The following is a 14,342-nucleotide window of genomic DNA, read 5'->3' on the forward strand; positions in this document are numbered from 1 at the left end:
TTTCTTTTCACAAAGATGGCCTCCTTTACTCCTCTCTCAAACCATCGTTCCTCTCTGTCCAGGATGTGAACATCTTCATCCCTGAAAGAGTGACCTCTGACCTGGAGATGAGTGTAGACCTCAGAGTCCTGGCCTGATGAAGTTGATCTTCTGTGCTGGTCCATCCTTTTGGCCAGTGGCTGTTTAGTTTCCCCGATGTAAGACTGATCACCCTCCTGACACTGAACAACATACACAACATTACTCTGTTTGTGCCGGGGGACTGGATCTTTGGGATGAACCAGTCTTTGCCGTACCAACTCTTTACCATGTGAGAGTTGGGGGTTCGATTCCACCAGCAGTCACATGCCGAAGTGTCCCTGGGCAAGGCACTGAACCCCTCATTGCCTCCGATGTGTGTCCATCAGTGTATGAATGTGATAAAACACTGATTAGTGTCTTTAGAACGATTTGTTCAATTATCTTTGTAGAGATCTAGTATAGAGCTGTATGAATGGGTCCATGAGGCACAGATTTTTGTAAAGAGCTTTGAGTATCTTGAAATAAGATAGAAAGGTGCTATATAAGTGCAGTCCATTTGCCATTTATCTATGGCCACAGACTCTGGGATGTGACTGAAAGAATGAGGCGGTAGAAATGGATTTGTTTTGCAGGGTAGCTGGACTCTCCCTTAGAGATAAAGTGAGAATTTCAGTTATCAGGAGAGACTCAGAGTAGAGCTGCTGCTCCTCCACATCCAGAGGAGACAGTTTAGGGAGTCCCGACATCTAGTAAAGATTCCCCCTGGGTGCCTCCCTAGGACGATTTTACCTCCATGTCCAACTGAAGGAGACCCTGTGGAAGACCCAGGACATGCTGTAGAGACAATGTCTCTTGGTTGGCTTGGGAACACCTTGGAGTCCCCCCAGATGAGTTGGAAGAGGTGGTTGTAGAAAGAAATGTCTGGACCTCCCTGCTCAAGCTGCTGCCCCTGAGACCTGACTCCAGAACAAGCAGAAGATAATGGAAAGACAGTGATCGTTTTAATGATTAGCATCATAAAGGAACATATTCAGATCCCTCACCCTGATTTTGTTTCTCAGATACAACACCTGTCTGCCAAGAGCTCAGGAAGAGCGCTGCTACTCCGACATTATGAACCTGGTGAAGCTGGACGAGCAGCTGAGCCCAACCTCCAGAGACTACAGCTGCAGCCAGGACGACGACGAGGATACTACGTCTGTGGCCTCTGACCACTCTGATGACACCTTCGACATGGCCAAGGGAAACCTGTCACTGTTAGAGAAGGCCATTGCCTTGGAGTCTGAGAGGGCAAAGGTCATGAGGGACAGGATGGCCTTGGAGCATACAATGCCCCATCAAGACCATCATCATCACCGACTAAATGGCACTGCCGAAGAGCGCAGATCAAGTATACATCAGGATGGATTGAAGAGAGCATACTTCCAAAAAGGTAGAAACACCTTGTCTAACCATCATTGCAGCCCAGTTTGCTATGTTTGGGTTTGTGTAGCTGTACACTGGTCAGTGCTAAAATCCACCAGTCAAAGTCAGCTAAGATCAGAGAACTGACTTTCAGCTTTGTTTTTAGTTATTTTGTCATCATTTTCATTTTCCTGTTTGTTTCCAGATTCTTCAAGGGGGGAGAAGAAGGAGAGCAAATGTCCAACCCCAGACTGTGATGGTACCGGTCATGTGACGGGTCTGTACCCACATCATCGAAGCCTGTCCGGGTGTCCCCATAAAGACCGGGTCCCTCCTGAGAGTAAGTTCTGCTGCTCAGCAGCTTTTCAGCTGTCTGCTGAGCCGCTTCAGTGAGATGGTTCCCTCAGAGTCAGAAATCATGTAGCACTTTGAGATTTTTGTTAATGAAAAGTGTGTTACAAATTAAAGTCATTATTATTATTATCATTAGAGTCAGAAATCATGTTACTGAAGTAACTAGAGAAGTTGCACTTCCAGCAAAAATGCAGTGTGAATGCTTATTGCAGAAGAACTTGCTGAAAACAGCCGAAATGGAAGAAAAGCATAAATTACCAGAAGAAAACAGTACTATTTTTTTGCTGAAGTAGGTTTAGATAAACAGAAATGAGCACAACATTTGGAAATTACCTAAAAGTAGCTGAAATTAATAATTAAAAAAAAGGCTGAAAAATAGCTGTTAGATAGTTAGATGTTAATTAGCTAACCCTAACCCTGTTTTAGGCAAAACCACAGATACCTGTAAGGTACACACAACAGTAAACAGCAACAAAATAATATAAAATGAAAAGTAAATAAAAGTAGTGAAATAAAACAAAATAAAAACAAGCTACATTATAAAGCGATGTAAAATACTAAAATATGTCTGCGTTGGTTGTTGCATGAACTTAACAGATGTTTGAAGCTACTCAAAGAGGTGAGATGAAAATGTACCAGTGAGAGTCTGTGTGAAGTTAATGGTGACCAGTTAACCAGTGAATACTGGGTGCAGTGGTGGGTACGGTAGTTACAGCCAGTTCTGAATCTTAGTGCACCATGATAGACAGCATCCAACATCTGCAGCATCCAACATCTGCAGCATCCAACATCTGCAGCATCCAACATCTGCAGGGTTCTTGTAGGAGCGTTCATGTAGATCATGTCACCGTGATCAATGGAGGGAAGGAAAGTCACAGATACAAGTCCTGCTGTCTGATACTTTTTCTAAATCCACAGACACAATGGAGTTCTTTCTGACCCTCTCTTGACTTCTCCATCATCATCCTCAAATCAAAGATGGATCTGTGGTGCTCTTTCTCAGCATGAACCATACTGCTGCTCACAGATAGTCACCTCTCGTCTAAGTCTTGCTTCCACAACTCTCTCCCAGATCTTCATCGTGTGACTCATCAACTTAATTCCCCTGTAGTTGCTACAACTCTGTACATCACCTTGTTCTTAAAAATGGCCACCAGCACACTTCTTCTCCATTCCTCTGGCATTTTCTCACCCTCTTCCCCTTCTTCATTCTTTTCAGAGCTTTCTGGACTTCACCCTCACTAATCTTTCCCACTTCCTGGTCCACAGTTTCTATGACCTCTACTCTTCTTTCTCTTTCATTCTCTTCATTCATTAGCTCCTCAAAGTACTCCTTCCATCTTCCCGTCACACTCTCCTCACTTGTTACAACATTATCATTCCTATCTTTAGTAAGTTTAACCTGCTGCACATCCTTTCCAGTCTGATCCCTCCATCTTGCCAGTTGGTACAAGTCCTTCTCACCCTCTTTAGTGTCCAGTCTCCCATACAACTCATCATACACCTTCTGCTTTGTCTTAGCTACCTCCCTCTTTGCACTAAGTCCCATCTCCTTATATTCCTGTCTCCTCTCTTCAGTCCTCTCTCTGTCATATTTCTTCTTGTCTAACCTCTTTCTTTGAACATCTTCCTGCACTTCTCTATTCCACCACCAGGTTTCCTCATCATCCATTCTCTGTCCAGATGACACACCAAGTACCTTCCTACCTGTCTCTCTAATTACTGTTGCTGTAGTAGTCCAGTCATCTGGAAGCTCTTTCTTACCACCCAGAGCCTTTAACAGCTCCTCTCTGAATTTCTCACAACATTCTTCCTTCTTCATCTTCCACCATTTGGTCTTCTTCTCTGATTTGACTCTTTTGCTCTTCTTCACAACAACAGTCATTCTACACACAACCCTCACCATTTACCCGGGCTTGGACCCTGAACCAGAGGCTCCCTAGTGGCCAGTTTCTTTGCCAAAAATCACAGAGAATGCAATTTAAAATTTGTCAAAAACAATTAAAAATTAACATTAGTAAAAGTATGTCAGTCACGACTTCTACATAACTGCTTGTTTATGAAACGGTGACTTCAAACTAGAGGGAAATAGCAGATTTATTCATTTCCTCTCTGCAACTGAAATAAAGCCACAACTCTCTCATTTGATTGTTCCTCTCTGTTCTGAGAAGAAATTTAAAATATTGAAAAAAATATTTTTTTTTCTTTAGAAATATTATTAATTCAACCTTTATTTATCCACGTTCTTCTCATTGAGCCTCGAGGACTCATTTACAACAGAGAGCTGTTTCAAACAAAGAGCACAGAGGAGCTACAGACAACAAGAGACAATCATATAAAGAGCATATAAAATGAAAAGTAAATAAAATAAATTATATAAAAATGAAACAAAAACAGCTACATTATAAAGCAATGTAGAAAACTAAGAACAGGAACATGTCTGCAATGGTTTTTGACATGAACTTAGCAGATGTTTAAAATCCCTTAGAAATAAATAAATACTGTGATAAATACTTCACCACAAACATTTTTAGGTATAATATTCTGATACCAGTAGCTTTACACAGTTTTTTTTTTTTTTGGTGGGGGTGGGGGGGGGGGTGGGGGGGGGGGTCCAAAAAGGGGAGGGGTCATTTAAACTAAAGCCAAATAAAATGACATTGCTCCACTCATAGGTCCAGTTTTCATTCTTTTGACTGAGAGTTCCCAGAACCTTTAGGAGCTTCCATTAGCTGTCCATGGAGATCCTGTTGGTTCTTTTCCTTTTACAGTTTCTGTGAACCACTTAGGTCACGAGATATAAACCACCTCTGGGTTTTAAAAACCTACTGAAACGCTTCTGGTTAGAATAAAAGTAACAAAGGACCTTAAAGAGCTCAAACATGAAGAACTGACCCTTGATCTGTTCTGTTTGGCTCTGGTGCAGTGATCTGAGTACGCCCAACATATGTCTGTCTGCTCCTTACCCTTTCTATCCTTCTCCCCTTCTCTTGTCTTTCAAAGTTCTTGCGATGTATGAAAATGTGTTGAAGTGTCCAACTCCTGGCTGCTCTGGGCGAGGTCACGTCAACAGCAACAGGAACTCGCACCGCAGGTGAGTGGACGGACTTCTCCCAGCCACTCCTCCGACACGTGGGGCCTGTGAGTCAGGTTAGGGTAACCATCGACAAGCCCCTTCCCTTCCCATTAGATCACACCCCTTAACCAGAGGTAGCTGATACTGGCTGCTCCTCCAGTCTCAGGACCTTCACCAGCATCACTGATGGATGTTCAACACTCCAATTTTCAAATGGGATAAAGTCGTACATTTTTATAAAAATCCACAACTTGTCTGGTCCTGAACATAAAATTCAACAAGAAACATTTCTTTCAAAAGTTTTAAGAGACAAACTCAGGTTAATGTCTCCAGACCAACTCTCTCCATGCCTCTGATTCAACAGTTTCACTGTATCCGATCAAATGTTTGAGGCATGCTTCTATAAAAATGTGAGTGAGGGGGAAGAAGGGTGATACTTTCGCCTCACTCATGTCTGTATGTGAATGTTCCTGTAAAGTCCCTGAGACAACTTTGTTGTGATTTGGTGCTTTATGAATAAACTGAATTGAATTCACTTCTCTGCTAAAAGGAGGCAGCAGGTCAGTTTCCTGACCAACAACAGCTTCATTTATTTATGCACCCTTTAAGAATCATAACTCAGTCACTGAAATAAAACGTTCATTACAGGGAATTTTGTAATGAATGAATTTGTCTTTGAAGTTTTATTACAAAAATAAATAATAAAAATAAGATATATATAACAATATTAAAATATTAAACACAAATAACAAAGAATATTAATTGGGATAAAATAGTTTGAATACGAAGTTGAGTGATTACTTTGACTTGATTAGAATTAATCACAGATCAATTAATTTAAGGCACAGCTCATTTTACAACCTCCCCCCTCGGAGAAAGTGCACCTCGCTCAGCACATGTGACAGTTTGGGTCAAAAACGACCGTTTTAAAATGACTGTATGATACTTTTGTTTTACATCTGGCAATAAAACTGCTGTATTTATGTAAACAACGTTTTTGACTCTGATTTATCAAAATAAATTTTGAAAAAAGACGAAGGTTTCCGAGGACCAGACCGTCTATCTGAGGCTTACTTTTTACTCTGCTTCTGCCTGCTGGGTGCTGCCCCTCCCCGTCTGCTCCAGGAATCACCAAGACAACCAGTGACTCAGCAGCTTCTAGGTCTTCTATTTTACCCAGCATTCTCTGTTTCCATCATGGCCACCCCCACAGACCCTTCATGTCACTAATCAGACCATCACTGCCCGATCCGTACCGTCAGCTCATTTGCACATGCGCTAAAAGAAAAACTTCTGGGTCACACGGATCGTCGTTGAATATGCTAGATTTAGGAAAATGTCCTGGAAATAATTATTCCAGCCTTAATTATAAAGGTGTGCTACATTATATCCTGTAAATTGATTTAATTGGGCATGTCCAACTGGGAGGAGACTCTGGGGAAGACCCAGGACACCTTGGAGTCCTCGCAGAAGAACTGGAAAAGGCTGTGGAGAGAGATGTCTGGGCCTCCCTGGTCAAGATGCTGCCCCCGCGACCTGACTTCGGAATAAGCGGAAGTTAATGGATGGATGGAAGTTTTTTTTTTTCATTTACCCTTTTTTTTATCCAGGTAGTCTCATTGAGCCACGAGAACTCATTTTCAAGAGAGACGTGTTTAGGGAGCAGATGGGGGTTAAGGGCCTTGCTCAGGGGCCCAGGGTGGGGCGAATGAGGGTGGGGGCAAGTGTGGGTGCTTCACCTACCCCACCCACATTTTTGTTAACCTGACCGTCACCGTCAGCACCAAATGATCGAGAAGGTTCACTTCAACTGGACAGGCTGCTTTAGAGCTGATCCCCAGCCTGGACTGAAGGAGGAAAACCCTGTGAGATACAGTATGAATAATTTCCATGGTGAAACAGCGCCGCTCAGTGGTGAAGTTGCAGATCATTTTAATCAATGATGTAAATATGTCAATGATTTTAACAAAAATACGAGTGACGTAAATTAGCAACATGAAGATCGGTGGAGATAGAGCACATACTTTTCTCAAAGTGCTTACCAAAAAAGATCACAGCATCAAATATTAATAACAACATATTACAGCAACATGAATAAAAGCATAAAAACATTATATATAATGAGAAACAATGAAATACTAAATCAAATCACCCTGCATTAAATGTCAGGGAGTAAAAGCAAAATGGATGAACACAATCATCAACAACGAAATACCAAATGAGATCACACTGTTAAATGTCAATGAGTACAGATGTGTCAGTGAGTACAGATGTGTCAGTGAGTACAGGTGTGTCAGTGAGTACAGATGTGTCAGTGAGTACAGGTGTGTCAATGAGTACAGATGTGTCAGTGAGTACAGATGTGTCAGTGAGTACAGATGTGTTTTTAGGAGAGATTTAAAAGCAGAGACTGAGGTGGCCTGTCGAATGTTGATGGGCAGATTGTTCCAGAGTTTAGGGCCCACGACTGAAAACACCCGATCTCCTCTGAGCTTCAGCTGGTTTTTGGTACGGCCAAAAGCAGCTGGTCTGATGATCTCAAGGCCCGAGAAGGAGCATAAGGATGAAGGAGGTCGGAGAGGTATGAGGGTGCAAGGCCGTTAACACACTTAAATGTCAGCAGAAGAATCTTAAAATCAACTCTGACACACACAGGAAGCCAGTGAAGAGAGGACAGAACCGGAGTAATGTGCTCAAACCTGTGAGTTCCTGTTAGTAGCCGAGCTGCAGCATTTTGGACGAGCTGGAGACGTGAGAGAGAGACCTGACTGACCCCAGCATAAAGCGAGTTACAGTAGTCCAGCCGGGTTGTAATAAATGCATGGACTAATTTTTCAAGGTCGGATCTGGACAGGACAGACTTGAGCTTAGCTATCTGCCTTAGCTGAAAGAAGCTTTTTTGTAGAACAGAGTTGATCTGTTTATTAAACTTAAAGTCAAAGTCTAAAACTATCCCGAGATTGGTAACTGACTGCTTTAGATGAGGCTGAAGGGAGTCCAGGTTTACAGGATCAGTGACAGTGGTAGAGCTTGGGTTAAACACAATGACCTCAGTCTTCTGATCATTAAAGCTCAAGAAGTTTGCAGCCATCCAAGTCTTGATGTCATCAAGACATTTTAGCAAAGGGTGGATGGAGCAAGAACTGTTTGGTTTTAAAGGTAGATAAATCTGAGAGTCATCAGCGTAACGATGAAAGGAAAGACCATGTTTCCTCAGGATTAGGGGTTGAACAAGTATATAATTTTTAAACTCGACATTAACATAATAAAACCCAAGTAGAACTCGAGTATTTGATGACATCATAGATCTCAAGATACAAAAAATATATATATATATAAAACCGCAAAAAAGGTAATTATTTACAACAAAAAAAAGACCAACAAAACATTGGGAGCGTATATTATGCTCCTACGATTTATCAAACTGCAAATAAGTCACTGGAAAAACCAAACTATTAGTTTTTATTATTAAACTGCAAACGTGAAGAAACATGCAGCACGTCAAAAACGAAACTTAAAACAGTGGGGGGGGGGTCGGCATTAAGTTTAGTTTTAGAGATTAATATGTCTATAGATTTTTTTTATAGGTTTAGAGATTAATATTTTTTGATTTTTGTTTGTGAAACAAGGTCAGAGGAAGCTGGTTCTGGTTCGGTGGATTGGACCCGGTGTTACACCATATTCTGTGACCTGCAACGGTGCAACACCACCCCCTACGGTCATACGGTGGTCACATAATATGACGTCACTACGGATACTCGACGTTACATTTTTAACCTCGATAGATGTCCTGGCAATCGATGTGTAGATTACTCTAGTACTCTGTTACTGCCCTACTCAGGATAGACCCTAAGGGGAGGAGATACAAAGAAAACAGAAGGGGTCCAAGAATGGAGCCTTGCGGGACCTCGCAGGAAAGAGGCACTGAAGTAGATAGAGTGTTAGCAAAATTAACACAGAAACTCCTGTCGCTCAGGTATGAATGAAACCATTCTAACGCTGCACCAGTAATCCCAACCCAGTGTTCTAGCCGGGATAAAAGGATACTGTGGTCCACAGTATCAAATGCAGCAGTAAGGTCAAGCAGTACCAGTACTACAGACTGACCAGAGTCACTCGCCAGAAGAATGTCGTTGCAGACCCTAACTAAGGCTGTTTCACTGCTGTATAGTTTCTTAAAACCAGACTGAAAGATCTCAAGAATAGAATTTCTTCTCAAGAACTCATTTAATTGAGTGAAAACTAGTTTCTCCAGGATCTTAGAAAGAAAGGGAAGTTTGAAGATGGGTCTGAAGTTTGAGCAGGTTGAAGGGTCAAGTCCGGGTTTTTTTATTAAAGGAGTTACCACTGCATGTTTAAAAGCATCAGGAACTTTTTTTTTGTCCTACCTACTCTACGGTGAAACCAGATGTGTTTTCCCTCCCCCCCCCACCCGTTTCCTGCTGCGCTCTTTTGTCCTGTGAACCCTTAAAAAGCCTCTTTTTTTTCCTGCATACCTCTTAATTGGAAGGATCAGCTGGTCTCTCAACAAAATTGATCAACTTCTCCCGACAGGAGTCAGGGTAAGGAGGACCCTCTGACCTCTTTAAGGAACAAATTGGATTCATGATGACAACTGGAATCTACTGTTTGGGTTGGTGGAATCTGGTTGTCTACAAATTCGTGTGGAGGTGTTGAAGCTTGACAGTGCTCGGACTGAATGTGGAGCTGTGACAGGGAGTTGGAGCAGCTGTTATCAGGACTGTGTTCTTCCTGGCAGCACTTATGAACGGTGTAATAATCTGGAGAAGCTGTGAGCTCGACTTTTGGAGTAAAGGATCAATTCGGCTGTTTTGGAGTTTCCATCAGAGAATATGTACCAGCGAGACTTTAAAGGCAGAAACAACAATTACGAGTTCTGCCTGACCCAAACTGTGGCCTTGATGCCGGACTTATCTCAGCTCCTCCTGGAATGTTCAGAAAACAACAAAGATGCTTTGACTGTTTCCTCACCCCTCCCTCCCCCAAGGCCGTGGACATGTGACAGAACCTCAACTGAGCTGAAGATGAACGTCACCTCTTATCTGGACAATGGCTGGGGGGGGGGGCCTCTGGACTATGCTACGACTTTCCCTTAAAAATTCAATGTTTTCACCGCCTATATGTTCATGTATAGAACAGACATGTTCCTGTTTTTAGTTTTATACATTTGTCTTGGAATCTAGCTGTTTTTTTTTGTTTTGTTACCTTTTTCCTTTTAGCCATCCTATTTGTTAAAAAAAAAAAAAAAAAAAACCTGTAGTATGAGTTTTTATAACTGTTTATTGTTGTTGCTGTTGTCCATTGTTGTCATCTTTCTTTGTTGAAATCAGGTCTCTCTTGTAAATGAGTCCTCGAGGCTCAATGGGATTTACCTGTAGAAATAAAGGTTGATTGATGTATAACGTCTGTTTATGTTGCTTTGCTGTGGTAGGTTTTTTGATGCCTCAAATCATGCCCTGTCTAGGACATGGTGTGAGAGATCTTTTCTTTTTATACCGTCTCTCCTCATGTTTTCTTTCCTTTTCTCATCTAAGCAAAATATTATTCTGAATAAGAATAAGAAGGCCGCGCTAATTATTTTAGCTGCAGCTTCGTGCACTCTGCCCATCTTCGGACGACTGTACGTACATGTTCGCGTTGTATCTCGGTACAATGCCAATAAAGTTTATTCTGATTCTGATTCTCTGAACTACACCTGTAGCCATACTGCTGTTTATAATGTCAAGAACAGAGGGTCTAATCGAGGGTAGGACTTGTTTAAAAAATGATGCAGGGATGGGGTCAGCAGGGGAACCTGAGGGTTTCGTATGACCAATGACGTCATTTAGAAATGAGAGGGAAATGGGTTCAAACTGGTTAAAGACTGATGTGGAGGGGACAAAGACAGAGGGGTCAGCTGTGGCGTGAGGAATCAGTGACCTGATCGACTCAACCTTTTTAACAAAGGAACTGGCAAAGTCGTCACACGTAACTGCAGAGACCTCCCAGTTAGCAGAGTGAGGCACGGTTAAAATGGAGTTAATGGTGTTGAAAAGAACGTGGGGATTGTGGCTGTTTGAGGCGATGATTTGGGAGAATAATTTGTTTCATTTATAACATTATCTAGGAAAATTAATCAATTTATAAAAAGAGATGTTTTAATTAATATTCATAAATATATTAATACCAAATATGTGTCGTGTTAAATCAGCTTATAGGATATAATGTAGCACACCTTTATAATTAAGGCTGGAATAATTATTTCAAGTACATTTTCCTAAATCTAGCATATTCAACGGCGATCCGTGTGACCCGGAAGTTTTTATTTTAGTGCATGCGCAAATGAGCTGACGGTACGGATCGGGCATCCGGAACAGATCGGGCAGTGACACAGACCTCTGATATTCAGGAGGACTCAGTCAGAGACAAGAAACAGGAAGAGGTCACAAATAATCTGCAGAATAAAAGTCTGTTTCTGTCGAACAAAAGCCTAATTTGTTACAAAATGAAGACCCCAGATAGTCTTCAGCTTTACTGAAGAAGTTTGGATATGTGTTTTGTGGTGCAGACTTAGAATGTACCTGTTGTGTCTCTGTGTCCATCAGTCTCTCTGGCTGTCCAATCGCTGCAGCAGAAAAGATGGCAAAGGTCCATGAAAAGACTCACTCATCAGACAGCAGCAGCAAGGCCAACCAAGCCTCCGACCGCGTCCTCAGGTACACATCAATCATCAGGTACCTCTCTTCATCAGGTACCCCTCCATCATCAGGTACCCCTTCATCATCAGGTACACCCGCATCATCAGATAACCCCAAACATTCTCAGGTACCCCCCGTCCTCAGGTACCCCCTTCCTCAGGTACCCACCCCTCTTCATCAGGAACCCCTCCATCATCAGGTACCCCCCTTCCTCAGGTACCCCACCCTGTCATCAGGTACCCCCCTTCCTCAGGTACCCGCCCCTCTTCATCAGGAACCCCATCATCATCAGGTACCCCCTTCCTCAGGTAGTCCCCTTCCTCAGGTACCCCCCGTCCTCAGGTACCCCCCGTCCTCAGGTACCCCACTTCCTCAGGTACCCACCCCTCTTCATCAGGAACCCCTCCATCATCAGGTACCCCCCTTCCTCAGGTACCCCCCATCCTCAGGTACCCCCCTTCCTCAGGTACCCCACCCTGTCATCAGGTACCCCCACATCACCAGATACCCCCGATCCCCAGAAAATCCCTGTCCTCAGAAAGCCTCCCCCCCAACATCCTCAGGTTCATTGTTGGGGTCTGGGCTGTGGGTGGGCTTTGGGCCTTGGGGGCGGTTGGTGATGGGGCCGGTGCTCCGGTTCCCCCTGGGCTGTTCCGATTCTTTTAATCTAGGTTCCTGGTTGCGATGGCCGGCACTTTGACCGGGGTGGCTGCCGGCTTTCGATGGGGGGTCGGCTATGGTAGTGTACGTGTGGTCATTGGTGGTGTAGGGCGGTGGTTGGGGGCATGGCTTCACCTCATCGGGGCACTGGCTGGTCTTCCTGTGTGGCATTTGCAGTGGGGGTGCTGTGTGTATGGGGGGGGTGTAGGTGGCGTGCTGGGGCGTCTCCGGGCCTGTGGTGCGGAGCTCTTGATGTGAAAAGCTGGCCCTCCTCGGCTGCAGCTCCCTGCTGCTCTGCCCCTTGGGCTGGGGCCGGCCTGTGGTCGCTGCCAGGTAGATGGTACATGCGGTCGGCCCGACAGTGATTCTGTCGGGCTATCTGTGTGTGCCTGTTTGTGGCTCGGGTTGGCTTTTTGGTGGTCCCCCCTCTCTTGGATCAATTTGGGCCCCACGTTTGGTGTGGGCTCCACTCCCCCCGGTCGTGCCCCCCTTTGGCGGGGGGCCCCCTTGCCGCCGGTGCATTGGTGGCTCTCGGCGTCTGGGCTGGGTGGTGGGGTGTATGTCGGTGCGCCCTGGTTGCTGCCTGGCGAGGCCTGGGTGCCCTGGCTCTGTCGGGGCTCTGCTGGTGGGTGGTATGGCCTCAGGGCTTGGGGCTCGGTGTCCATGGCTGGATCTACTTGGGGGGGCATGGGTTGCCGGCCGGACCTGTGGGCTTGTCGCTGCAGCTTCCTGGAGGCTCTGCATTGTGGTTGCTGGGGTCACCCGGTTCTTACGTCTGCTCCTCTCTGGGGGGGTGTGGTTCTCCCTGTTGGGAGACTCCTGGGGCTCCGGGCCTGGGGGCCGCTGTGTGTCTGTGGCTCCGGTCCTCCCTGTGTTGCCATTGTGTCCTGGGGGGGCGGGTCTGTGGGCCCCCGCATCCACTATTGGGCATTCTTTTGGAGAAATCTGGTGGTGGCGGGCGTGCTTGCGCGGGTGTTTGTATTCAGGTGCTTTGACAGATGCACGCTAGGTTGGGTAGTAGTGGAAGCTAGATGATTCCTTGTGCCATGTCAAATGTTTCATGGTGATATTGTGGGTCGCATTGTGCTGTGCATGTTGTTTTGTCGTGGTGGTCTCTCGTTTTATCTATTTCTCTTCTTTTTTTTTTTCTTCTTTCTTCTCTTTCTTTAAATAAAAAAAAATTGAGCGATGATGATAAGTTCATTGAAACACGTCACAATGTTTCTACACTTAAACTGAGCTCACGAAAAAAAAAAAGAAAGCCTCCCCCCCCCCCAACATCCTCAAGTAACCCCGTCCTCAGGTACCGGCCCTGTCTTTAAGAAGAGACGAGATGTTTTCTGTTTTTAAGAAGAAGAGATGAGATGTTTTCTGTCTTTAAGAAGAGACGAGATATTTTCTGTTTTTAAGAAGAAGAGACGAGATGTTTTCTGTCTTTAAGAAGAAGAGAGGAGAAAGACGAGACGAGATGTTTTCTGTCTTTAAGAAGAGATGAGATGTTTTCTGTTTTTAAGAGGAGATGAGATATTTTCTGTCTTTAAGCAGAAGAGACGAGTTGTTTTATGTCTTTAAGATGAGACGAGAAGTTTTCTGTTTTTAATAAGAGACACGTTGTTTTCTGTCTTTAAGGAGAGGCGAGATGTTTCGTGCCTCTATTGTCGAGGCGGCTTACCAGAGCTGCGGCCACAAGGTTGTCGGTGCCTGTCGTGGCGGCAACCCTCGAACCCGATGGTGGACACCATCGGTGAGGGATGCTGTCAGGCTGAAGAAGGAGTCCTATCGGGCCTCTTTGGCCTGTGGGAGCCCGGAAGCAGATGATGGGTACCGGCAGTCCAAGCGACATGTGGCTCGGGTGGTCGCTGAGGCAAAAACTCGGGCATGGGAGGAGTTTGGAGAGGCCATGGAGAATGACTTTCGCACGGCTTCAAGGCGATTCTAGTCCACCATCCTGCGTCTCGGGGGGGAAAGCGGTACGCCACCAACACTGTTTATAGTGGGAGTGGTGTGCTGCTGACCTCAACTCGGGATGTTGTGGGTCGGTGGGCAGAATACTTTGAAGACCTCCTCAATCCCACCGGCACGTCTTCCACTGAGGAAGCGGAGCCTGGGGACTCTGGGTCGGGCCCTCC

At 44.7% G+C, this 14,342-nt stretch overlaps 1 protein-coding gene across 1 annotated transcript in view; it reads left to right on the forward strand.

Annotated features, from left to right (window-relative positions):
* The window catches only part of LOC119417990 (myelin transcription factor 1-like protein), a 40,801-nt gene that overhangs the window by 11,193 nt on the left and 15,266 nt on the right, over window positions 1-14,342 (forward strand). Inside the window, exons 3-6 of the mRNA XM_037685235.1 lie at window positions 1,083-1,453; window positions 1,631-1,765; window positions 4,783-4,873; window positions 11,461-11,571. Coding sequence (XP_037541163.1) covers window positions 1,083-1,453; window positions 1,631-1,765; window positions 4,783-4,873; window positions 11,461-11,571 — 708 coding nt within the window. The remainder of the gene's footprint in view (window positions 1-1,082; window positions 1,454-1,630; window positions 1,766-4,782; window positions 4,874-11,460; window positions 11,572-14,342) is intronic.

The sequence above is a fragment of the Nematolebias whitei genome, chromosome 12 (assembly GCF_014905685.2).
Source record: "Nematolebias whitei isolate Nwh7 chromosome 12, NemWhi1, whole genome shotgun sequence".
NCBI lineage: Eukaryota > Metazoa > Chordata > Actinopteri > Cyprinodontiformes > Rivulidae > Nematolebias > Nematolebias whitei.